At 40.1% G+C, this 27,304-nt stretch overlaps 1 protein-coding gene across 1 annotated transcript in view; it reads right to left on the minus strand.

Annotated features, from left to right (window-relative positions):
• Positions 1-8,187: 8,187 nt before the first annotated feature.
• Positions 8,188-27,304, minus strand: part of LOC132176694 (putative LRR receptor-like serine/threonine-protein kinase At1g56130) — a 44,191-nt gene continuing 25,074 nt past the window's right edge. The window contains exons 11-24 of the mRNA XM_059588971.2: positions 26,906-26,977; positions 26,376-26,447; positions 26,228-26,293; positions 22,817-22,882; positions 22,569-22,613; positions 18,603-18,667; positions 16,537-16,910; positions 15,501-15,699; positions 13,976-14,134; positions 13,341-13,459; positions 9,435-9,645; positions 9,101-9,332; positions 8,864-9,014; positions 8,188-8,781 (exon numbers count right to left, since the gene is read on the minus strand). Coding sequence (XP_059444954.2) covers positions 8,377-8,781; positions 8,864-9,014; positions 9,101-9,332; positions 9,435-9,645; positions 13,341-13,459; positions 13,976-14,134; positions 15,501-15,699; positions 16,537-16,910; positions 18,603-18,667; positions 22,569-22,613; positions 22,817-22,882; positions 26,228-26,293; positions 26,376-26,447; positions 26,906-26,977 — 2,236 coding nt within the window. The 3' untranslated portion in view covers positions 8,188-8,376. The remainder of the gene's footprint in view (positions 8,782-8,863; positions 9,015-9,100; positions 9,333-9,434; positions 9,646-13,340; positions 13,460-13,975; positions 14,135-15,500; positions 15,700-16,536; positions 16,911-18,602; positions 18,668-22,568; positions 22,614-22,816; positions 22,883-26,227; positions 26,294-26,375; positions 26,448-26,905; positions 26,978-27,304) is intronic.

Genomic DNA, 27,304 nt, shown 5'->3' on the forward strand with positions numbered 1-27,304 from the left:
ATTCATTACACACACACACACAAACACAAACACAAACAACACACATATATACATACACATTAACCCACTCAAATACACATTTATCTATATCGAGACTCACAATTACAATAATTCAATTTATATCTATTACATTATGAAGATAATTCATTTTTATCTTTTTAAACACTTGACATGTTTTCATTACAATGTTAAAAAAAAAATATATTATATAAAAAAAATGAAGTTATACATGAGGGCTCGATCAACTTTGATGCAAGGAATGTTGGTTATAGCTGGGACAGAGGCAAGAGGACTCTTGCTGTGATGTAATTTAGCCTAAGGTTTTGGGAGTTGGTTTTTGTAGGGGCTTTTGGGGTTTCTCCTGTTTTTGGATTTCTGTGGGTGTTTTTCCCTCTTTCTTCTGTTTTTGCTCTTTCTTTTTCTTTTTTGGTGTCCTTTTTGTATACTTCCTATATGCTTAGGGGCGCCTACATTTTTTATAATATTTCTTTGTTTACCTATCAAAAAAAAGTTATACAAGCTGAGCTGAGTTTATATGAGTTCGGCTTATTTAATAAACGACCCTAAACTTTTGTTTAAGCTTTGGTCGTTTAATAAATGAACCAATCCTGATCCGAGCTCAAGCCTGTTTGTGAGTGGCTCTATTCATTTACAGCCCTAGGTGCCATATAACTCTACTTCAATATTGAGTGGCATTGTAGAAAAAATGGAAAGATGGTTGGCTGGTTGGAAGAGACCCTATTTGTCAAAGGGTGATAACCTTGAACAAATGTACTTTATCCAATTTTCGCACATGCTATCTGTCGTTTTCTATTCCTATTGGTGTGGCTAATAGGCTTGAGAAACTTCATTGAGGCTTTTTATTGGGAGCTATTAATGAGGAGTTTAAGTTCCATTTAGTTTATTGGTCAAAGATTTGTTCTCTAAAGCAAACTGGTAGATTGGGGATAAGAAACTGATGGGTAAGTGGTTATGGCATAACGCAACAAAGAGGGAGTCATTGTGGAGATTGGTGGTGGAAACTACATATGATAGCATGAGCAAAGATTAGTGTTCTAAGGAGGTAGAAGGATGCTTTGGAGTTGGGAGTGTGGAAACACATTAGGAGGAGTTAGAGTTGGAGTGTGGAAACACATTAGGAGGGGAGTGGGGAGTTGTTTAGAGATTGGTCAGATACGAAGTGGGAGATGGTGAGGGGATCATCCACTAAAGGAATCTTTTATGGAGTTGTTTAGTATTGCTTGTTGTAAGGAGGCGTGAGTTGCGGATAATATGCAGGTGTCTAATTTTAATCTTCGGTGGAACTTATCTTTTATTAGATCTGTATAGAAATGGGAGGTCGGTTTGGTGATTGCATTTTATGATTTGTTGTATTCCCTTAGATTGAGACAAGGTGGTGAGGATTGTATTTGGTGAGTCCCTTCAAAGAGGAGGAAGTTTGAAGTTAGGTCATTTTATTAGGTATTATCTACTTTGGGGGGTTTACATTTTTCTTGGAAGAGTATTTGGAGAGTCCATGTTCCATTGAGAGTGGATTTCTTCGTATGGATGACACTCTTAGAAAGACTTTTTGACTTTGGATAATCTGAGGAAGGGAGAAGCAATAGTGGTGGATTGATGTTGCATGTGTAAAAAGAGCGAAGAATCTATAGATCATGTTCTTCTCCATTGTGAAGTGGCAAGAGAATTATGGAATGTGATCGTTTTTCTTTTTGGAGTGGAATGGGTTATACCTAGAAGGGTAATAGAGTTAGATCGTTGGCAAGGTAAGTTGGAAAGTCGTTTAATTTCATCTATTTGGAAGATGAACCTTTGTGCTTAATGTGGAGCATATGGACAAAGTGGAGTGCAAGATGTTTCGAAGATCGTGAGATTGTGGTGGAAGAGCTCAAGAACTTCTTGGTCAAAAAGCTTTATATATGGACATGGGCATATAATTTCTTTCATTTTTCTAATTTTTTGAACTAGTAGATTTATGTTCTTCTCTTCACGATTAGTGGGGGGTTATCTCTTATATACATCCTGTGTGCTAGGGTTGCACCATTTTGCTCTTTTAAATGGAATGCATTAATTTATCAAAACAAGGAAAAAAGTGATAAAGAAGAGTGGAGTTACAGCTAGGATTAGGAAGTTTATTTGTGATGTTAAACATGCCAGGCATGTGATGAGCAATTCATTACATTGGTATCTGCCTCTGAGGGAGTTCAGAGTTGCTTTAAAATCACATAATTGAAGAGAGGATAGTAACTTAAGTTTGTCGGAGGTATAAAAGTAGTACTGACTTATCAAAAAAAAAGTAGTACTGACTTATCAAAAAAAAAGTAGTACTGACTTCCCATGAAGTATTGAATGTTTATTAAGTAGTGATGGGGTTCTAGAAATTACTTGATGAAAGCCTCAAGAGTCTAGCTTGTACAGAGAATTCACGCAAAGCTCTCAAAGAGTGCTCTCAGATAAATCTATTTTAGTTGGAAGACTTGAAGTGGGAGGAGTTTGAACATGGAAGTGAAATGAATACTCGGGCTATTTTCTTATAAGTGAATTATTTAGGGTACTCTTTTAATTGTTGAAGCAAGGAAACTAGCTTAACTTGGGTTGCCTTCTACTGTGAATAAGCTATTCGGATTTGATAAGGATAATGTGGATAGTTTGAGGAATTTTATTTTGTGTGCTTTACAGGATTTATTATATCAAAATGTTTCACATTTGGTGAAATAAGAATTTCCAAGCAAAACACCTAGCATGTAAGGATATAGTGGGGAAACAACATGAGGCTGCTCAGAAGTTACAAACATATGGTTTTCTAGTACTATCAACAGGAATTGGGTGATGTCTACTGAGGTTCTAGCATTTTTTTTAATTTTTTTTTTTAATTTAATTTATTTTTATTTTTTGAGTTGGTTATGGATGGTGTCTTTTGATTTTTATCCTTTTGAAGGCATTTTAGTTTAAATCATTTCTGTGGGAAATTGTTGACGCTTTGTGTGGATCCATTTCTCTTATACAATTGTGTGAAATTAGTATTTGTATACATGTGTTTCAAAAAAAAAAAAAAAGTATTTGTTTACATAGGGTGCTTTATGTTTTGCTGGATATAAATTTGTTACAGTGTATAATTTGCTTCGTCTAGGGTAGTCTCTCTCTAGAATGTCTCTCTCTCTCTCTAGACTCGGATGAATTTCAAAATTTGAATTTTTGAAAGTTTTTTTCTGCGATCGGTGGCGCGGCTGGTGCTGCGCGTTAGGGTTCGGCGTATGGAACGCAGATTCTCTTTTGAAGCCAAAACCTTCTGCCTTTCGGCAAAGGTTGGGTGTCCTAACCTTCGTCTGGAGGAGAGGAGAAAAGGTTTCGTGGGGTATATTTACGCGAGCATTCAGTGTTCGTCGTGGTTGGTGGAAACGGTGGAAGCGGCGATTCAGGTTCAGGTGAAGGAAGAAATCGCCAAATCTTACCGTGAGGGTGATAAGGCCACGATGGTCCACGGGGGAGGTAATAAGGCCGGAAGATTCTTGGAGGTATCGGTGTTGGCTGAGGGTGGTCGTAAGGGAGTCATTTGGCTTCCGGAGGGACGTTTTGGGAGGGGCTGGCGGCGTTTCGCGGGAGAGCTTCGGCAATTGATGGCGGCACAGATCAAGTCGGATGGTACGGCGGAGTCGGGGGTTCCATCTTCGGCGGGGTTTCTAATGGATGGTCCTTCTTTGGGGGTCGATTCCGGGAGGTCTTTCGTGGATGTCCTTCGATCTTCTCCGGGCGTCGAGGCGAGAGCAGTTGAGTATCCGAGGTCTCTCGATTTGCTTCCGGGGTCGTCTTGTTGGGATTCGGAGTATGACGGTTTGGGGTTGCGTTCTGCCGTGGATTGCTCTGCGTTGGAGAGCTTGTCTTCTCCTCTGGCGGAGGCGGCTGGGTCAGTGAGTCTGAGGAAGAAGAAGAAGGGCAAGATCGGTATTAGTGGTTTGTTGAGGCTTCTAGGGCAAATCCAACGTAAGTTGGACCGGGTCCGTGCAGGGGTTGTCTCGAAGCCCAATCGCAGGAGTAATAGGGTGCGTTTTTTGGGCCTATCAACTTCTGCTTTGGGTTGTGATTCCGGGTCGGTCTCTGAAGTAGTTTTGGGTCAAAATTTGGATCCGGTTCAGTACTTGGATCCGGATTTCTCAGATCCAGTCCATAACTCGTTCTCATTACCTTTGGAGTCTGCATCGGCTGGGATTCCTCTAGCCTCTGAAGAGTGTTTGGAGCCGTTGGCTAGGTCTTCCGGCGATGGGTCTTCCCCGGCAGTGTTCTCTCTCTCTCCGGTGCGAGTTTTGGGCGAGATTGTTGGGTCTGCCGGTGACGGGTCCTCTCAGGGGGCTTCTTTTTCCCTTTCTGCGGAGGCTTTACCGGCGAGCACGTTGCGCAGGGACTGGGAGGGTTTTCTTTCTTCGATGCCTGAAACCTGCCGGGGTGCGACTGTGTCTTCGGAGATTTCTGATTCGGCTCGTCTTTCTATTCTCAAGGAGGCCTTCGCTGTTCCTTGGGAGGTGGACTCTCCGGCGAGCTCTTGCAGGGATAGGGAGTTTCCTTTTTCGGGGGAGGAGGAGCTGGTTGTTCGTCCTTCTTCTCCGGAGAAAGGTTTGTTTCGTCGTGGGTTCTTGAGTCCGAGAGCCGTCTCTCCCGCTCCGGTGGTGTTGAAGGATTCTTTGTCTTCTAAGGGAAAGGACCCCGTTCTGGTTCCCTCTGCGCCGGTGGAGGTTCAAGTTGGCTGTCCCCCTGCTACTACCTCCTTGTTCTCGTCGCAGGGATGCACTTCACTCTCGACTACTTCCCTTCTCGATGGGGCGGCTGAGATGGGGAGGAGTCTTAGCCGTCCTTTTCCTCGCATGACAGAGAGTGGTACTCCCATTTACTCCTCTATATCCTCGTCCCAACTGTTTTATACCCGGAGGGTGAAGGAAAAAGTCGCAAAGCAGCTGCATAAGAACAAGGACCTGCTTGCTGAGGTTGAAGTTTCTGCCCCTAAGGTTGAAGTTTCTGCTTCTAAGGTTAAGGGGTTGAGGGAGCTCAATAATCTGGATTGCTCCATCTCTCCGGTGAAGGGCTGGCGTCGGCGGGGTTTTTTGGGATCGAAAAATGCTTTTTCTTTTCCCCCTGAGGTGCACTAGGGTTCCACCTGAGATGCACTAGGGCTTTTCTTGGGGTTTGGTTGGGTCTCTTGTATTCCCCTTTGGATGGGTGTTTGGTTTGATTGGGTTTTTCTGGGTTTTTGATTGGTTTGTTTGGTTTTTTTTCTGGGGTTTTCTGGGTGTTTGTTTGGGTTCCTTTGTATACATTATTGTGTACTTAGAGGCGCTTTGCGCTTTTTTTGATATATACTACATTACTTATCAAAAAAAAAAAAAAAAATTTGCTTCGTCTAGACTAGATTGTAAATGATATAAGAGTTGGATCATGCAAATCTGACCTTGCAACGCTTCGTCATTGATGCATATTTCTTGCGTTGAAAACTTTATAAACAATATTATTTGGGATGCTATCGGTTGTGATAGAATGTGTATTCAATTGGAATAATATAATATTTGATAGTATTCTTTTGTCTTCTTAAACCTAGAACTTGGGTTGCTTGAATAAGAGAAGTTCACTTTATTTTTGGTGCATTTTTTTGATACCTTTATTTTTGTTAGGGTTTTTTTTTTTCTAAGTTTTTTTTTTTGTTAGTTATTTCTTCTTGAATCCATTTCTCTCATCCTTATGACTGGGTGGATATTTTAATGACGGTCTAAAGTCCCTTCTCTCTCCGACTTTTGGACCAGAGAGTAGGAGGTACTATGGCAGTCTTAAGGCATAATTACGTGGGTATGTAGTACGAAGTTTACTGATTTGTAAATTGACTGAAATCAGTGTCAAGTGTTTTTGTTTTTGTTGACTTTACTTTTGCTGCATTGTATATTTATATGTTTTATATTGTTTTGCTTTATAAATTTTATGTTTTGTTTTTTTGAATCCGCTGATGTTTCATTATGACCGAGTAGGATGATATCCTTTTACCCTGCCCTTTATAATTTCGTAAGTTATTTAGGAGCTGTGATTGTCTGGTCAAGTCCTTCCAACTTGTATTCTCTCTGGTGCCTATGTGATATGTCCTAAATTTTGAGGTTCTGAGGAGATTTATTCAGACAATATAGTTGATTGAGTAATGCTTTAATTCTATAACAATTTGGAACCCAATGAGCTCTATCTCAAAATAACAGAAGAAAAATGAGATTGCAGTTTCAGGGGTATATGCATGATATTGGGAACAATAAATTTGATATTTTTGGGGATTTTGAGTAGTAATTGATTATTGTGCTATATTTGGGTTTGTAGGATTGAGAATAACTTCTATAAAGTTTTGGCACAAACTAAGGCCTTTGTGCTTTCCTATAAGATCATGACAAATCAGCGTAGAACACCATAACAAAAATAAACATAAACACTTAATTTATTCTCACCAAGACCTTATATGGGTTGAAGCAAAAAAATCTTCTAAAATAAACCTTTCGTCTTCTTCTTTAGACCCACCGTCAGCCACCAACCCGCCACTGGCAAGCCCAGACCGTGCCGGAGGTGACGCCGGTCGGCCCAGACCTTGTTGGTGCTCCTCTCCCTCTCTCTCTCACACACCGGCCGCAGAGAAGAAATTTCTCTACTGCCGGTGCTCCCTCTCCCATTTCAAAGATTTGGGTTGATTACTTGATTTTCAACATGTCCGGCAACAGAGAAATGGGAGAACCCAATTCTTGAATACTAAGCAATCAAGCAATCAACCCAAATCTTTGAAATGGGAAAGGGAGCACTGGCATCAAATTATTTTTTCTCTGCTGCAGGTGAGATAGAGAGAGAGGGGGTGGCCAGCATGGTCTCCTGCAAGTTTTGGGCCGACTGGCGTCATCTCCGCCGCGGTCTGGGCTTGCTGGCGAGAGGTTGGTAGCTGAAAGTGGGTCTAGAGAAGAAGAACATGAAAGGTTTATTTAAGAAGATTTTTTTGTTTTAACCCATATGAGTTCTTGATGAGAATAAATTAGGTGTTTATGTTTTTTTTTGTTATGGTGTTTCACGCTGATTTGTCATACTCTTATTTGAGAGCACAAAGGTCTTGGTTCGTGCCAAGACCTTATAGAAGTTATTCTCTTGTAGGATTTATTGAGGCTTCGAAGGCATATGGTAGAACAAAAAGATTAGACTATGTTTAGGGCCATGATTGGGTCTATTTTATGAAAACTATTTCTTAGGAAAGATAAAAAGAAGAATATATTTAAAGAAAATAAGACATTGAACACTTGTTTGGGCAATGGCAATTGAAACAGTGATTAAAACAATCAAAACTGAAAGGGTTCAATGCTATTTTAGTGCATGCGTTTTGGACTATTATGAAATAGCCACCTTGGTTTAAAAAATTATCACACGTGATACTTGGTGTTATCTAATTGGTTTGAACCAACTCTTGATCAATTCTAGCTGTTAGAGGCTGAAGACATCGCTGTTAGGAAGATATTGAATAACTTAGAACACCTATTTTACTCTCGAAAAAAAAAAAGAAAAAAAAAAAAGAACTATTTTCGTGTTGTAAGAAAAGTAGAAGAGCGTTTTCACTTTCAAGCTCTATGTGGGTACGATTCCAGATTGGAAAATGATTCAAATGCTGCAGTTAATTTTATTACAATTCTTTTTAAAGTCATTTAGTAGTTCACTTTCACATTCTATGAAGATGAGTATCATATAAATTGTCATGCGACACTCTATATTTTAGTGGCCGGGCCGACATAGTAAGTGTTACATGAATTGCTACGTCGTGATAAGTATCCTATAAACTGTCGCGTGACAATGCAATGCACATTTAACTCAATCTCATAGGTATATGGAATGACTTGTTCAAGTGTACTCCCGAAGATTCTGTGCAGCTCATAATCGTCTTCCCATCCCAATCCCATTGAATGATTGTTTTGCCCACCAGACGGAATGTGACATTTGACAACCTCTTCCCTTCTCTGTGATCTTCATGTTTAAGATACCTACAAGCATAATAGCCAGTTGACCCTCTATGCAAAGATGAGTCAAAATTCAAAATTTCCACATATTCTATTAATAAATTCGAAAATTTAAGCAATTTCAGGAAATTTTTGTCTTAAAAAAGAGCGGCTTTAGGAAAAAAAAAAAAAAAAACCCACATTGATCGAACGAAAAATGGAAAGGATTGTTAGGCTGAGCAACATAAAACAAAAGAAATGAAAGCCCTTGAATGATATTTAGGTATCAAGGAAAAACTGAGTCTGAAACTGAAAGAATATATCTGGTGATACAACAACATATACTGAAAGTACATAAAACACTTGTTCATGTTGTTCTTGATTTAGGAAAAACAAATCAATTCTCATCTCGATTTGTCTGTTGAAGCATAGGTCTAGGCGAATGCTCTGCATCTGCATTCACAAACGTGCTGGTGCTGGTGCTGGTGCTTGGTGTAAAGTTGTATGGGGTAGCATCACCATCAACCATTCCTTCAGTTTGAATATCACACATAAAGCTGCTTGTTACGTCATCAAATTTCCAATCAGTCAAGTATCCTGGTCTTGAAGTTACAGTGTTCACTTCAGCGTCTCCTGAAAGCATTGCTACCACACGTGACATTGAGGGCCTTAGCGTTGGTGATGCTTGGCTGCACAACAGTCCGACTCCAATCACTATTTTTGCTTGCTCCTCGCTGTATGTTGATGATAGTTTTGAGTCCACCAGTTCAATAGCACGCTCGTTTTCATGCAGATGCCAAGCCTAACAAGCAAAAAAATGACAAATGTTCATCATCATCCACTCTAGAAAACAGAATCTAATTGATATAATTATTCTTACCCACCCATTCAAGAAGATAGTGCTTCTCTTCTTCTAAGCTTGAGTCAGAGTTAGGCCTGCCACTAACCATCTCTAGAGCCACCACACCAAATGAAAATACGTCAGCCTTCTCGGTGAGATGTCCACGCATAGCATACTCCGGTGCAAGATACCCACTGAATCAATATCATCAATTAATTAATGCACAACTTATTACTTAATATATCTGTAAACAAAAAAGTATTACAGGGGATCTTCATACATTGTCCCTGCAACACGCGTGCTTATGTGGGTCTTTTTATCATCGTAAAGTTTGGCTAAACCAAAATCTGAAATTTTGGGGATGAAATTAGAGTCGAGCAGAATATTGCTGGCCTTCACATCTCTATGTACGATTCGAACCCTTGACTCCTCATGAAGATAAGCTAGACCTCTTGCTATGCCCATGCATATATCAAAACGTGTTCCCCAATCAAGAATCAAACTTCTATCTCCTGTCTCATACAAACCAACCATATGTTATAAAATATCCAGTGTTGTACTTCCTTACTAGAAAAATAGATATAAGTTCAGTAAAATGTTATTCTATCTCTTACCAAATAATGCTTGATCAAGACTCCTGTTTTCCAGATACTCATAAACAAGAAGCCGTTTCTCGCCCTCAATGCAGCATCCATACAATTTCACAAGGTTCCGGTGTTGTACGGCAGATATAGTAGCAATCTCTGTTACAAATTGGTTCTTTCCTTGGTGAGATGCCAAAGAAAGTTGCTTCACAGCAACTACTCTGCCATCATTAAGTGTTCCCTATACAGAACAAATTCAAAAATAAAATCTGAGGCAAACAATAAGTTCTTAAAAAATTCCTATCATCATGTCAGATTCAATTTTTATCTATCGCTTTAAGTACATAATACAATGCTATAGTTTCAACAAATTGGATCTTGAAACGTCCAGACATAATTACAGTCCAGCAGCTATGCACGATAAATCTGCACCACATCCATGTATTGTAAGAAATCAAACCAAGCTAATAAATGTGCTCGTTTTAGTTACATTCTAAATATTACTCATTGGGTTCTGCAGTCGTTAGGGAGATTGACACATATGGGAGTCTTTCGGTAAGACCATAATATACCATTTTGGAACACCGCTCAACCCAACAGCTTACCCCCTATGGGTTTGGGCTCAAATATGCTATATTAACTAGTCATACTTGTGACTTGTTTCTAATGTGGGACTCAATCTTTTTATACGCACACATATATATTCAACAATTTCCTTCTCAAGTGTGAGTCCACCACATTACTACACTCCCCCTCAAACGGTAGCTTTTTATTAATCTTAAGGGGCGTCTCCAAGATCATCTGTGCGCTATGTGAGTTTGCCATTACCATGTAACTTTGTCCCTACTCTAGGAACTCGTTTGAGCCTGCGCCATGAACTTTTGCCCCTTACTCCATGGACATAATTACAGTCCATGATCACACCTTGCACTTTGTCCCTATTCCACGGACCCTTGTCTGTGCTTGCGCCACTCCATACCACACACTAGCATCGGCTCTGTATCACTTGTTAGGAAGAATGATACCTTGGAGAGCTTTTTAGTGATACTATAATATAGTATGGTAGAACAACAATGGGCCCTATAGCTTATACCTATGGGTTTGGGCCCAAATATACTATATTAACCACTTACACTTGTGGCATGTTTACAATGTGGGATTCAATCTTTTTACACTCACATTTATACTCAACAATCTCCTTACGTATGAGTCCACCATCACATTGCTACACTCACCCTCAAGTGGAAGCTTTTAATCAACTGGGCCATCTCTAGGATCACTTGTGTGTCATGTGAGTTTGCCTGTATCATGCACTTTTGCCCCTACTACAGGGACTATAATTTATGCCTATGCATGAAGTTTTGTCCCTTACTCCATAGGTCCATGCCCACACCTTGTATTTTTGTCCTTACTCTAGGGACCCTTGTCTGTGCTTGCGCCACTCTAACATACCGCACACCATCATCGGCTTTGAGAGGTCTTTTAGTGAGACTATAATATAGCATTGGGAAGTCCTTCAGTGAGACTATAATATAGCGTGTGGGGACGCCACTCAATTTAGCCTGGGTCATGCATGTGTTTCTCCCATGCTTTTTTAATAGCATGTGAGAAACACTTTTTTTTTTTGATAAGTAATAATTAGTTTTATTAAAAGCGTAAGACGCCCCAAAGTACACTGGGAGTATACAAAGGATCACCTAACTAGAAGGGGAAAAACGTACAAGGAACTCATCATAGCTAATCGACACCGGACAAACATAGGCTACAGTCCAGAGATACAAAGTATGAAAACAAGACGATAATAAGTCCTCGGAAGACCTCTCAAAATCCTCAAAGCACCTATTATTTCTCTCTCCATGAAAACCAAAAACAACAAGTAGGCACCATCTTTCAAACCGCAGCACTCCCCCCCCCTTCCCGAGGACCACCAACATGCTAGCATCTCAACAACCCTTCTAGGCATCACCCATGACAACCCAAAGTGGCCAAAGAAGGCACTCCACAAAGCAGAAGCTACCTCACAATGAAGAAGAAGATGATCCACTGTCTCCTTACTCTTTTTACACATACAACATCTGTTCACCACAATCAGATGTCACTTCCTGAGGTTATCTAAGGTCAAAATTTTTTTAATAGCATGTGCTTCTCACATCCTATTTTAATAGCATTAATAAAAAAAAAAGATGTGTTTCTTACATGTTCAAGAGACACATGACACTTTTACGAGCTGGGTTGGAGGAATTCCTACAACCCAGTTTTGTAGGAAATTTATATATGTTTGTATTATTTTACCATTGGTCAATCTAGCATGGATGCCAAGTACCATATCTTATAGTGTTTTATATCTAGGACTTACATTTTGTTATTTAGAGTTACTTTCTGAACGTCTTGCCTCCGCACCGTAAAGAAAAAATTTCATGGTTAATGAACAAAAAATTCAGTTTTGTGTGACTCGCCATATTGATTGTGATGATTTTAAAAAAATTGTTTACACTCTACATATTTTACAAACCCAAAAAATTAAAGACTAATCATGTATATTAGTTTATTCAACATTAGATTACCTGTCATTAGAGCCCATAAGAAAAGTACAGGCAAGGATGATAAACTTTGAATGAATGGCATGCTTATACCCAAACTACAAAACCTGTAGTATTTCCTTTCATGTTGTCCAAATGAGGAGAGGTTGCCTAGTCCTGAATTTGTAGTAGTTGTACTAGACTGATTTATGGGGTATCAAAAGTGTCTTAATGTGATAAGTTATTTGTCCAAAATGGTCCATGGCGTTAGCCATATGACAAAAACCGTAGATGCACACACCAGTTGCCGATAAATACATGGCATAGTTGATAACTCAGTCTGTTGTAAAATTACACTTTTACCCCTAAATTAAAAATAAAAATAAAAACAATTTTTTTAGAGAAGTGTTTCACTCACCAGATGAAGGGCAGTTTGACAACCCCTCATTTGGTGAGGGGGCAGGGTAGTCCTTACTAGGTGAGGGGCAGTCAACTACCCCCTATGAGAACCGGTTGCCCCTCATTATATGAGAGGTTCCCCCCCCCCCCCACTTTTTAATTTGTGGATTAAAATTGTAATTTTATAGCAGGTTGAGTCATCAAGTAGGGTCCGTGTCAATCAACAAATGGTTTTGATATGGATTCAGTGGGCATCTAACAGTTTCTGTCAAATGGCTGGCAGCCAGGGAGGGAGAACAATCATCTTATCGCAATCATTATATGGTACAAGTAACCACACCATTCAAGTATAAAATGTACATGTTTGAAATTTCAACAACTAAGCAAGATAATCCTCATATCAAAGCAATTTTGGAATTTTAACCCTCCACCTAATGTAATTACTTTAACATCCACCTTCTCCTATTTATAACAAGCTTCCTCAAAGAGCAGCAAGTTCATAAGAGTTTCTATAGCATTAACCACTTTAATCTAACAAGTTCTCAAGTTTTTTGCACCATTGTACTGATTTTACAGATATCACCTTTGAACGTTCTTAAAAGAGTTTTCAGTATCAGTTTATTTCATCTCTGCTTTTGAGTGTTCAGCCTAGCAAAAAATTAAAGAATAAAAGAATATTATAAACATTGATTATTTGTCATCGAAAAATAAATAAAATATGTGCATTGGAACTAATAATAGAGAATTGCTCATTAATTTGCATGTCACTTTACTTTTAATGGTATCTCATATACTATGGGTAATCAACAGATAATGCAATAGCCAGCAAGACACCAATCAGAAGCACACAATATTGTGGTAACAAGGTCACTACTTCCAATTTGACTAACAAAAGAAAAGGTAATATTGCAAGCTCTAATTGTTATTTACAGGAAATTGCAAGATGTTTATGAACACCAACTTCATACTAGATAGTCAAGTTAGCGGCACTCACATGATCTGGAGATGAATGACTTACCTTATAAACAGGTCCAAATCCTCCTTCTCCAAGTTTTTTAGAAGGACTGAAGTTGTCTGTAGCAGTCTTTAGTTCGATGTAACTGAAAGTGTATGGTCTAGCATCTATCCCTAGGAACTCTGCAAATTCAACATGAACTCAGGTTATGGCTGGCAACTATTTGTCTGATCATCAAATTTCTTATTTAGTTTGTACAACATGAACTCAGAAAGACTGTACGTTCTTGCAAAAATCTCCCAATAAATCTACTACTAAGAAATCCGCTTTTGTAAAACACCACCAAAAGTGTTTTGCCTAGATTTTGTTTAGCTGAAAATGGAAAAAAGGGTAGCAAAGCCATGTTGTAGTTACAGATGCACATGGGTTTTAGTAGGGAAAGAAAATGAATTTATTCTATACCTTTTGGCGTATATATACACACATACAAACATATTCTCCAAGTATATATTTATTCACATGCCTTAATACATATACAATACTTGAATACACATATATGTATATATATGGTTAAAAACATACGCACAAAATAGGTCTCTCTTGAAATGCCTTCATATCTCATTATTGTTATGTATGGACCTCCATATGACCAAGAAGCTAGACAACTATCATAGATATGCAACAGAGTTCTGGTTTACCTTCATCTTTACTGGTGTGATGTCTTTTTCTTCTTTGATAAAAGCACAAAATCACAAAAACTGTAAGAAAGCTTACAAGTCCACCAATTACCCCCACAATCAGACCAGTCCTGTTCTTCTTCCTGGTTGGAGGGCTGTTACTGACAGTAGGTCTGAAATCTGTACAAACGTTACTCAATAAAATGGAACCAGTAAAATAGGAAATTGAGGGATTAGGCTCTTCTCAAATTTTGCACGAGAACTGGATATGCAGCTCTCTTCACCACATCATACCATGGAATATCTTTTGGAAACAGATGGTCAAGAAAGCAGAATGTCAGCACAAGAGGTGAAGTGCTCAAATGCTGTGACTCTCACAAAAGGCAGACGCATCTGTTCTATTGACCTATAATAAAAAGACTAGTTTTTCTGTTTTACATTAAAATTTTGAAAGCCATCACAGAAAACTACTAAGAGATTGAATATTTTCACTTTTGTGTTCCTATTTTCATGTAAATTAACAATATGAAATCATACCACATTTTTTAAGGTCTTATTTCTTTGTAAATTCACTTTGGCTATTCTTCACTGCAAGAAATCCTGCCTTTAGTGGCTTCCCTAGTTCCTAGTTGATTTTTAATATCGACTCAGGCCTCAGTATCTACAGTATCTGCTTTATTGGATTGGAATCATGTTGAAAAAGGACTTTATGATGAACTATGCTGACCCCAGGAGTACCATCAGAGGACAAGGCAAAAACATCCTTACATTTTTTTCACAAGGTGAATAATTTGTTCGGATCTTCCAGAATCAACCTTACCCTACCACTCTTGGGCTTTGTCTGCAGTCCGTAGATAAATGGGCAGTGTTTCTTTCATGATGTGACACTAAAATGATGTCAATGGCAAGAGCATTAGAGAGAGATACACCTCAAGCCAAAAAAAGAAGCCTACAACTTTTAGAGTCAACAGAGTCCAAAAGGATAGAACAAGCAGGTATGTGAGTTGGGCATTCACCTATCAAACTACCAATTATCCTTAGAATGAATGGCATCTCCTTCCCCTAAAGGGATGAAGGATGAGGTCATTACTTCAATTCCGTGCGCAAATGTAAGTTGACAAACTATAAGTAGAAGAATTATATCCAAGCAAAAAAGAATAGCAAGAAGATAACCTTAAGCTTCCAATTTGAATGCAATATTTTTTACAAAATTGGTCTACTATCTTTATTCAGTAAAATGCTTGAAACGGTGGACATTCTAATTCCCCAATTTGAACGTGGAATTCCATCTTTTTACTGAGAATGATCTTAAACGCTTCCATAATAGTTGTCTTTACCACCAGAACCTCAAATGACATAGTCTTCTGCTACAAGTGTACCATAGATTGTATGGATGCAGCAACGTCCAACATTCCATTCCTTTTTGATATTGCAGTATGTCATAGACGGAACTGGACATCCAGTTCTCCATACAGAATTGGGGAAACCTGAATCCTGAAACTAGTGAACTCCTAAGTTGCGCTTAAATAATTTAACATTCTATTACCTGGGGTAACACTGATGGCTGAAATAGAAGGTCCATAAGTACCTCGAGAAGGTAAGCAGCAAGTCCCTTTTCCAGCCCAAAAAAGATGGATTTCAAGATAGTTTTCTGATACCTGAGCCTTAAATATCTTCTGGACAGCTCGAAATGTGACCCCACCTGCCTCCCTTTGTATGTTAAAATCCTTCAAAACAAGATTCCCCTGGAAAAATGAAGAAATGCAGAACTTAAGATGATGATGATGGCGACGATCATAATAATTAATAAATAATTAATAACACCACCAACAACAAATGATGATGATAATAATTTTTAAGGAACATAGGGGCTCTATTTCATCAAACGCTCATCCTGACTATAGACACATTCCTGATATGGAAATATTTACATCTAGAAATTATATGGGTTAAGAAAATGAATTGGGAAAATGTTGTGAAGAAATTGCAAAGGCTTATGCCAAACTGGACCGAAATTTTGACCTAGTGATGGCAATAGATTTCTAAAATTACTAACATAATTTTGGAGTTATTCTCAATATGAATCATATTCTAAAGTACCTCTTCAAACAACAAATTAGATAATCAATAAATTTGTAACAAAAATCAATAGACTGCAGATGACCTCAACATTTTCAAATCATCATGAATCCAAGTCAAGGCATTTTAAGTGGTCATTATACTTTACTACTCACTCCATCCCATAATAGATGATGTGTTTTCCTTCTTGATCTGTCGTAAAATAGACGAAAATTTACAAAAAAGAAAGAATATACCCATTTAACTTCTCTCATATTACCTTCATGTGTAAACCCACATTTCATAGTCTGTCTCAGGATATTCTAGAAGAGGATTTGTTTCATTGGAATACATGTAATTTGTAAACTTCCATCCATTGTGAAATGGAGAGTAATACCAATCAAACATATTATTTGATAAGTAAATAAAAGTTATACTCAACTAGTAGGGTAACAAGTATTTTGTCAGTTCAAAAGATACTCAAAGAAGCAGTTTCTAATGCAATTCAAAAATAAAATAGAGACCTGGATATAAATATCAAAGAGGCGTGTCCCCAGAGTATTCCACCTAAAAGAACCTTGGAAAGCTGTTTCTGCAAACTGGAGGCTGACAGTGTAATTACCATTTTCTAGCCCCAAGCCATAGTATCTTAATGAAGAAGCAGAGATTCGCGATGTCTGGAACAGCCTTATGTCTGACGTATTTGTAATATGAGAAGATGTAGAAGCTTTATACTGAGGATTGTCGCTTTCAGAGAAATATCCAACATTACTAACTGCCCACCTCTTTGAGTCTGTCACATAATACGTAGCTGGACCAAGTGTCTCATTATCCCTCTCGTACACAATCCCAGACGAAGTGATCTGTGGACCACCACACTTGATAGAAAAATTATAATCTGCATGGCAATAAAAAAGAGGCACTTATCAACATATGTTCAAAAAGATCTTTTGACTTACAAAATTGGCATCATGTATGTCCTTGTCCCACTTTGCTTGTATGCATATTACACATTTTGTCAGCACATTTTTGTGCTTGACTTTTAACCCTATTCAAATCCAGGAGCCTATTTTATAGAGCTAGTTTTCCATCCTGTGGCCCGGCTCGCCACATCGAAAGCACTTGGGCCCACTAGTAGTCACTGTTTGGCTGTCCCGTCGATGGCCCCCTATTTTGGGTCGAGGGTTGAGTGGCGCTTCGAGCCGTGAATAGACCATTCGAATAGGTGTTGCTTCCACAACCTCCTCTACCAAACAGCCCTAAGGGTCCTCGTGTGAGCGTCTTCTCTAGGTGCAAGGCCCTTTGGTGTGCCTCCAACACATTGACAGGATCAAAGAGATTCAAAGAATCTTGGATTTGTTGGCGCAGGCCCCCAATATACCGTGAAACCAACTGATCTTCGGCAATAATCTTGTATCTTAGAAGAGTAAGAAACAGACAGTGGTGGCACAATCCAGTATTAAAGCAGAGTACAGGGCAATGGCTCATAAGTTGACATGGTTACAACATTTTCTTCAGGAGATTGGTTTCTCAACTCCTACTCCTATCCTGTTATCTTGTGATAACCAGACTGCTATACATATTGCATCTAACCCAGCTTTTCATGAAATGACTAAACGTATTGAGATCGATTTTCATTACGTCCGAGACAAAGTACTCGATGGAGATATATATACAGCATTAGTGAAGTCTAGAGACCAGTTAGCTAATATGTTTATAAAATATTTACATCGTAACTGGTTAGAGTTTATTTGTGCCAAGCTGGGTCTATATGATATATATGCTCCAGCTTGAGGGGGAGTGTTAGAAGAATGTATTAAGGTTTGAGGGTAGTTTAGTCATTGTCATATTTGTTTAAGCTTATATAATAATATGTTTGAGGTTGGCTACGTAACATAAAGACGAGCCTCCTCTTTTCTCTAACCTTCTTCATGCAAACCTTTCAACAATGCGTAATTAGGGTTTTAATCGCTCAATTAAGATTAGGATTTTCCAATGTAGTGTACGCCAAATATTAGAATGTCATTTGCAGTGTAGTGGAGTTAGATGTCCGAGACTAAGGATGATCAACCGAGGTAAGTAAATGCTTACAGAATGAATAAACTCTTTAATTATACAAAATTTGATATTTTATACATATTTACTTGATTAAATGATGTTATGAGCCTTTTATTATTATTATTATTATTTTTATTTGGCACAGGGTATCCGGAGCTTCGCTCCGACTAATCTCGGCGGTGCATAGGCCCTCGGCAAGGATGAGCCTTTTATCAAATAACAACTAGAGTTCTAGCCCATGAGAGTTGGGCCCCTCGTGAATATTATGACTTGAATGAAGCCAAGTCACATCACAATACATTTATAATACTATCAGGTTGGTTCAGGCTCGGAAAATCAATCCGACTTTGGTTAAGTCTCCAAAAAGCCTACCAATAGCCAAACTGCATTAAGCAGAAACCCGACTGTGGGCTGTTGGACTTGGGAGAGCCATTTGGCCGGTTCGGCCCAACAAGTTTTTGAACAGCCCTACCTACTCATGCATTCCAATCTAAAACTCTTAAAAAGAGGGTAAGCTCTTAATTATACTTACAGATTCCAGAACCTCGGTAGCAAGGGAAGTTCCGTTGAAGACAATTCAAACTTGAAGGCAAACCACTGAAAGCATAAAAGAATTAGTAAGTCATCATTCCTACAATGAGTAATGAGCAATAGTGCTATGGTGAAAGGTAAACAAGCATTCTCTTTCTGTTGGTGCTCTCATGTTAATGGAGGGGTTGTTTATCATAGTCATCAGCCAAAAAAAATTTTGCTCTTGGATAATCTCTCTCTCTCTCTCAACGAACACTTGGTAACATTTTCTTGGGATCTTTTAGACTATGCTTATATGTTTAAAATGGTTGATTATAAATTTAGGAACTCTTGAGAATTTGATGACTGTTGTAGATGTTGTAAAGGAAGACCTTCGAAGATTTGGTGGACGAATTGAAGCAAGGTTGGTGATCAGTAAGAAGGCACCTGTGAATGGCAAGGAGTGGGTGGTGGCATACCAGCACCAAAGGCAGCAGTAGATCAAGGTTCCTGAGGGGAACTCCAGGCACTGTCGCACAGAAAGCACATTTGGTGGATACTTATTTGGTTAAAATGGAGTGCTACTTTGAAACTTTCAAAAGTGAAGATGAAGAAGGGGGAATCCAGTTGAGAACATGCATTCTCATAGGACAATGCAAATCAGTACCCAGACAATTTTCCTCGAATTCCACACATGCCAACATGGATCACAATTGGGTTTGTAAGGATTGGCTTTCCAATAGTTAAGGAGGGTCAGTGTGTGTGACCTGGTCTGATGGAGATCATAATAATGGTCACCCCAATCACCAAAGGACAGATTTAATCTCCTAAGTCATTCAAGCAGATTCTAGCAATGATGGATTCAGTATCAGAAGGCCCAGAGGCATGGTGACAAGGGCTTACTTTCTCAAGGAAAAAGAAAGACTCCGAGAATTTCTGGTATGATCATGGACATTAGGTGCAAAATTGTCCCAATGAGTCGACCCTGATTACCGTTATCCGCATTGACTACCGTCGTCCACAATAGAAGTAGATCAACAGTGAAAGATTGTTGAGTAGGGGCTATGCATGTGATTACTTCTATCTATTTCAAAGAAACCAGAGAAGGCAGGGTGACTAACAAGTCAGTTGTCCACACAATTTTTTTTTTTTTTTTATATGAACTCACACCATATTCTTCTTATCTTTCAGAACTCACACCTAAAAGCTTCCTTATTCTTCTTATCTTTCAGAATGTCTCTCTCTAGAATGTCTCTCTCTCTCTAGATTTGGATGAAATTCAAAATTTGAATTTTTGAAAGTTGAATTTCTGCGAGCGGTGGCGCGGCTGGTGCTGCGTGTTAGGGTTCGGCGCACTAGTTATGGAACGCAGCTTCTCTTTTGAAGCTAAAACCTTCTGCCTTTCGGCAAAGGTTGGGTGTCCTAACCTTCGTTTGGAGGAAAGGAGAAAAGGATTCGTGGAGTATATTTTCGCGAGCATTCGGTGTTCGTCGTGGTTGGTGGAAACGGTGGAAGCGGCGATTCAGGTTCAGGTGAAGGAAGAAATTGCCAAATCTTACCGTGAGGGTGATAAGGCCACGATGGTCCATGGGGGAGGTAATAAGGCCGGTAGGTTCTTGGAGGTATCAGTGTTGGCTGAGGGTGGTTGTAAGGGAGTCATTTGGCTTCCGGAGGGACGCTTTGGGAGGGGCTGGCGGCGTTTTGCGGGAGAGCTTCGGCAACTGTTGGCGGCCCAGATCAAGTTGGATGGTACGGCGGAGTTTGGGGTTCCATCTTCGGCGGGGTTTCTCATGGATGTTCCTTCTTTGGGGGTCGACTCCGGGAGGTCTTTCGTGGATGTCCTTCGATCTTCTCCGAGCGTCGAGGCGAGAGCAGTTGAGTACCCGAGGTCTCTCAATTTGCTTCCGGGGTCGTCTTGTTGGGATTCGGAGTATGACGGTATGGGGTTGCGTTCTGCCGTGGATTGCTCTGCGTTGGAGAGCTTGCCCTCTCCTCTGGTAGAGGCGGCTAGGTCAATGAGTTTGAGGAAGAAGAAGAAGGGCAAGATCGGCATTAGTGGGTTGTTAAGGCTTCTAGGGCAAATCCAACGTAAGTTGGACCGGGTCTGTGCTGGGGTTGTCTCGAAGCCCATTCGCAGGAGTAAACGGGCTCGTTTTTTGGGCCTAACAAATTCTGCTTTGGGTTGTGTTTCCGGGTCGGTCTCTAAAGTGGGATTGGGTCAAAATTTGGATCCGGTTCTTTTCTTGGATCCGGATTACTCGGATCCAGACCAAAACTCGGTTCCGGGTTCGGAGCTGGGCTTAGTCTCGTTTTCTTTACCTTTGGAGTCTGTTTCTGCGTGTGCGTCGCTCTTGGTGCCTTCTCCGGGGATTCCTCTGGTCTGTAACGAGTTTTTGGAGCCGTTGGCTAGGTCTTCTTTGAGTTTGCAGGTTACCGGTTTGGATTCCGGCGATGGGTCTTCCTCGGCGGAGTTCTCTCTCTCTCCGGTGCGAGTTTTGGGCGAGATTGATGGGTCTGCCGGTAACGGGTCCTCTCAGGGGGCTGTTTCTTTCCTTTCTGCGGAGGATTTACCAGCGAGCACGTTGCGCAGGGACTGGGAGGGTTCTCTTTCTGCGATGCCTGAAGCCTGCCTGGGTGCGACTGTGGCTTCGGAGATTTCTGTTTCGGCTCGTCTTTCTATTCTCAAGGAGGCCTTCTCTGTTCCTTGGGAGGTGGACTCTCCGGCGAGCCCTTTTTGCAAGGATAGGGAGGTTCCTTTTTCGGGGGGGGGAGGTTCTGGTTGTTCGTTCTTCTTCTCCGGCGAAAGGTTTGTTTCGTCGTGGGTTCTTTGGTCCGAGAGCTGTCTCTCCCTCTCCGGTGGTGTTGAAGGATTCTTCTTTGTCCTCTAAGGGAAAGGACCCTGTTCCGGTTCCCTCTGTGCCGGTGGAGGTTCAAGTAGGCTCTACTGTCTCGCCTTCCTTTGGGGTGGCTGAGCTGGGTCTTCATTCCCCTGCTGCTACCTCCTTGCTCTCGTCACAGTGCTGCACTTCTCTCTCGACTACTTCCCTTCTCGATGGGGCGGCGGAGATGGGGAGGAGTCTTAGCCGTCCGTTTCCTCGCATGACAGAGAGTGGTACTCCCATTTACTCCTCTATATCCTCGTCCCAACTGTTTTATACTTGGAGGGTGAAGGAAAAAGTCGCAAAACCGCTGCATAAGAACAAGGACCTGCTTGCTGAGGTTGAAGTTTCTGCTCCTAAGGTTGAAGCTTCTGCTTCTAAGGTTAAGGGGTTGAGGGAGCTCAATAATCTGGATTGCTCCATCTCTCCGGTGAAGGGCCGGCGTCGGCGGGGATTTTTGGGGTCAAAAAATGCTTTTTCATTTCCCCCTGAGGTGCACTAGGGTTCCACCTAAGATGCACTAGGGCTTTTCTTGGGTTTTGGTTGGGTCTCTTGTATACCTTTTTGGTGGGGTGTTTGGTTTGATTGGGTTTTTCTGGGTTTTTGGTTTGTTAGGGTGTTTGGTTGGGTTCCTTTGTATACATTTGTGTACTTAGAGGCGCTTTGCGCTTTTTTTGATTTATAATACATTACTTATCAAAAAAAACATGGAAAGGTGAAGATGCTTTGACTTTTCAAAAGTGGACATTCATTTTGGAATATCCCAAAAAAGGAAAGCAAGATAATCATTTTTGGGATGGATGGAATAGGAGTAGTATTTATTTAAATGCCATAACCATATTGTTTACAAGTTTACATATTATACAGCAGCTACATCTAATAGTTAAATCTACTAAAACATTAGATTTCTCAAAGGAATACCATGACTACAAATTGATGTTCTTACGTATACAAAAACTAATGTTGAGTTACATTAGCATGTTGAAAGCCTCAAAATACTGACAAGGCCTCAAGAGCAAGTGTACAACAAGACATAAGATCAAATTCAAGTGATTATCTCTAAGGAAGGCTCATGCAATACGAGTAAAAAATGATATCAAGAGAATTACCTGCTATTTGAACTTCCCAATGTGAAGTTGTTGGCAACTAAATTACTGCATAATGTACCCCATGAAAGCTCCACGTTAGTTTTATTATGAAATGTATAGAATGCAAGATTTTCTATGATTTTAAAACGAAATAAGTTAATGTAGAACTAGCAGATCATACTATTTCAGAAAAGTACATAGAATATTAAAGTAGACAAATGAAAACTAGAAGATTACTAAATATAACTGGCAAAAAATAGTAAACATACAGTTGTAAATTTTGTTCGTTGACCCAAGAAGGAAAGCTCCCAACTAAATTATTGTATGACAAATCTCTGCAGGCATAGCATTGTGAAAATGATAAGTACATGTTCCAGGAAACATAAACAGCATCGTCAGTATCATTTAGACTCTAGTCAACCCATCTAAACTTTTGATTATATAGACACTGCACTAATTCAAATCTAAAACCACTATTTCTCCATGTTTCTGGATAAAACCACAGAAGTTGCTGTTACAAGCATAGCTAGAATGACACGAATATCCAATTTTTTGGAAGGAAAAAAATTTCAAGAAAAATTGAATAGGCTAAAAGAGTAAGGGTGTGTACCAAATAAATTCCAATTAGAGCAACTTCCACGTAGAGTATAACTAGGAGTGAAAAGAGGGTTATGATTAGCGGTATTGGCCAAAACCGCTAATTGTAACCGCCTCCGCTAATTGCCTAGGTGGTTAACCAGCGGTTATCGGTTAATAACCCTAATAATTGTTAACCATTTTTTAAAGAAAAAAAAAAAAAATTTAATAAAAATTAAAAATTAAAAATTAAAAACCAAAACAAGTTGTTTTTATGGTAATATATTAATACCCTACTACATACGACATCATTTCTAGATTTTTATATATATTTAAACACGAAAACAACATCGTTTCATTTATTTTTTTATATATAAGTATATTATATATTATATAATATACATAAAGGCGGTTAATAGTTAGCAGCTAGCAGTTTTTTTTTTTTTTTGATAGGTAATAAGGAGTTTTATTGAAAAAGAAAAAGCGGCTCTACAAGAAGAAACCCCAAAGCACACCCACAAAAGCCCACAAAAGGAGCCCTAAAAAACATCCGAAAAAACCCTCCAAAGGGGCGTAACCCTAATGCACAAGAAGTATAAAAGGAGAGCGCCTAGGAGCACCCACAAGAGACCCAAGCTCACAAGGAGCACCCACAAAAGACCCAAACAGACTACATCCCAATAGTCTTGCCCTTCTTTCCCCGAACAGGCCCACTAGCTATACCATAATTAATGGAGCTCTCTAAGTTTAGTAGCTCTCTCTTGCCCTTCATCCGAGGTCTCCTCCCTTCAAAGTCCCGCATCACCTCCTGCATCCTCGCCAACTCCTCAGTGCCATCCGGGGGGAGTGCAACCTTATTAGCCCGACGTGTTTGCTCTTCCATATTCTTCAACATCGCCATAGCCTTCACATCGTGCTGCGCTCTTTCCCTCAGCCACCCAAGCAACCAAGCCTGAGGTTTGGTCAGGCCATCTTCCGAAAATATGGCATCAGAGTTGCAAACCTCCAAAGACTGCCCAAATGCTTTATTAGACCCGAGACCAGCGAAGACAGACCCTTGCGAACAAGGAGACGAAACAAACCCCCGTACAGCCAGTCGCTGGGCAAGCACACAAATCGTCCTTCACCCCACACCCCTCCTCGACAGGGAGACCATCCCTAGAGAAGTCGGAGACCCCATCGGAAGTCACACATAGCGTCAGAGAGCCCGTATCAAAAGTGCAGTCAAGACCCTCAGGAACTTGATCTGTAACATTCGCACTGGGCAACGATAACGTGTCGGCGTCAACCAGATCGGCTTTCTCCAAGTGAGAAAGAAGAGTCTCCGACAACCCAGAATCGACAGAAGAAAGAGGAAGAGAACCCGGTCGGCTTTCACCGGCGACCCCAATAGATAAGACCCTCGTCGGAATTGGGTCAGAAACAGGATCCGAACCGGAACCACGACCCGACCCAGAAACAGGATCCAACCCGTAAGCACGATCAGATCCGGAAAACCGCTCCGGCCCGGTAACCCGCTCTCGCCCTTTAACCCTCTTCTTCAAATAGGATAGAGGCCTAGCCTAGCGTTTGGGCTTCAAAAAAGCCCAAACCCACGTCACACAATACCTCCAGAAGTGAAGTAACCCTAGCTTCTTCAGTATCCTTAACCTGCCGCCGCCAAGGGACATGCCGATCTTCAACTTTGGCCCGGTACCCCGCTGCTTAACCCAATTAACGACAGAAATGCCCTTCGTCACCTTCAACGGCAGATCACTGGCGACCAACGAGTTATCAACCGGCGCATCCATCTCAAACTCGAAGCAATTCACCGGTGATCGCAGCGCCTCACCTCCAACCGATTCGGGCCAAACTGCCAATGGAAACAAATCAAGATGGCACCCAGGCAGCAACGTTGGACCACCAGACTTCGAAGAGACCACCTCCGCAAAAGAACGAACACAGGCACCCCCACCGGAATTGACACCAGAGACCTGCGGTCTCTCCTTTGCTACGAGAGGCACCAAAAGATCCCTTAGTTCATCCACGAAGCGTCGCCAACCCCACCCTTTCCGATCCTCAGGGAGCCAAATACACCCTTTCCGACCACCATCAACAGAGACCGAGGCCTCGAGAAAGCGGCCGGCCTTGTTGCAGCCCTTAAGGACCCTCAAGACCTTCGAATCCTCCCGAAAATATTTGCCGAAGACCTCCGACCCTTGAGATAACAATGCCACCTCCACCATATCCACCAACCAATCGGAGCACAGAAGACTCAGAGAAATAGATCCCGAGAAACCCTTTCTCCTTTCCTCCAGTCGCAACTTTGACTTTCCCTTGTTCACCAAAAAAGAGAAGGATTTAGCTTCCATAGCAAATCTTCGCTCCATCTTGACCAAACCAGGAGCAACCCCCGAGACCACACCGAAATCTAGCGGAAACGCGCCTCCGCTAGAGAAAAACACCTAAAACCGTTAACCGTAATCGCCTAGGCAGTTAGCAGTTATGTATCTTTAGAAATTTGTGTTTATACAAATGGGCATATAAAACACAATAGAGTATGATAAAATATTGTAATATTCACAATGTAAGATTCAAAAATAGAATACTTCTAGAAGTAGAAAATGTTAATTTTTCTCTTTTCTATTTTCTTCGCCGGCCTTGAAACATTTAATCTCAGGAATGGCGTAACCAACCACCAAGCCAAAGAAGGTTGGTATACAAAAAGGAAATTAAATGAATATAAATTATGAACAAAATTTTCTACATAATCATGAAATAGAGAGATTTTTTTGCCATTCCGCTAGATTATATTGACAATTTCATAGTACTGTTCATGCTATTGTATAGTATGATGACAGCTAGGCAAGTATGTCCCAATTGTATAATAGTTTAGGACATCTATCGTTGAAGGAGGCACTGGGGATTCAAATTCCCCAGAGGTATGGTACTACGAGAAAGATTATAATAAAAACACACACACCAAGAAACCAAAGGTTCAAATCACCTTAAACTATTTATCAAAAGATGGTCTTTCCTCAAAAAGGAAAAAAAAAAATTGTTAGACAAGTCCACTTTTGTTTACAATCCAATAATGTTGAATACAAACAATTAGATGTACTTACATATTGAGAAGAGTCCCACTTTTTGATGCTGGAAGGATACCATTTAACTTATTATTTCCAAGAAACCTAAGAAGGCAGCAATGTGCTTCAATACAATTGGCATACATACCAATGGGAATATGATACAATTAAACAAATTGAACATTACAGGTGAGAGAGTGAACTCATCCTAAAAAGCGAGTCTGGAATTTGTCCAGTTATGTTGTTGAAGCTCAAATCCCTTAAAAATACAAGAAAAAGAACTATTATTACATGGCTGTCCAGATAATAAAAACTAGCTAGCACAACATAAAAAGTAATAAGAAATTTTGGGAAAAAATAAATCCCACCGCCACCCCCCCCCCCCCCAAAAAAAAAAAAATTACAAAGAGAAGAATTAGACAAAAAAGAATTTGACCGAATTTGGCTTTACAATGCAGTGACCCCAAACCCAATTACACAGAGAGTTTTACACGAGTAACTTATTTATTGGAAAAGGCCATATCAAATACCCAAGTATACCATTTCATCTAAATTAACTTGACTCTAGTATAAGTAACCAATATAACTGTGTTCTGACAGGTTGAGGTTCTTTAACCCATTACCCAGTATACCAATTCCTGGCTCAAGTGCCATAAAGCCATACACAGCAAACTTAATCATACTGTATAGAAGTATCCATCACTAGGTACAACTTACAGCCGCGATAGGCTTTGGTATTCTCCAATACTATCTGGAATTGAATCAGATATATTGTTGTTCCTTAGTATTCTGCAGGACATGTAACCAAGAAGTCAATTAATTTCCAGAAAAGCAACAAGGATAAAAGGAGAAAATCTACAATATGTTAGTAATATGAAAACACATCTACAAGAGAGAAAAATAACACATGAAATAGATAAATACACATGCATTTATGTGGTTCGGCGAGATTGCCTACATCCACAGCATGAGAAAGATCAATTCACGATATCAAATTGGGGGTTCCAAAACTCTCAACATCGCTTTTCTCTGCAACTTTCTGATACAACAGTAGTGGCACAGAGTTTCCTAGCTCTCCGGCCTGTGGCCTATGTCTAACACCATAGGGCTATGGCT

The sequence above is a fragment of the Corylus avellana genome, chromosome 3, assembly GCF_965113065.1.
Source record: "Corylus avellana chromosome 3, dhCorAvel1.hap1.2, whole genome shotgun sequence".
NCBI classification, from domain to species: Eukaryota; Viridiplantae; Streptophyta; class Magnoliopsida; order Fagales; family Betulaceae; genus Corylus; species Corylus avellana.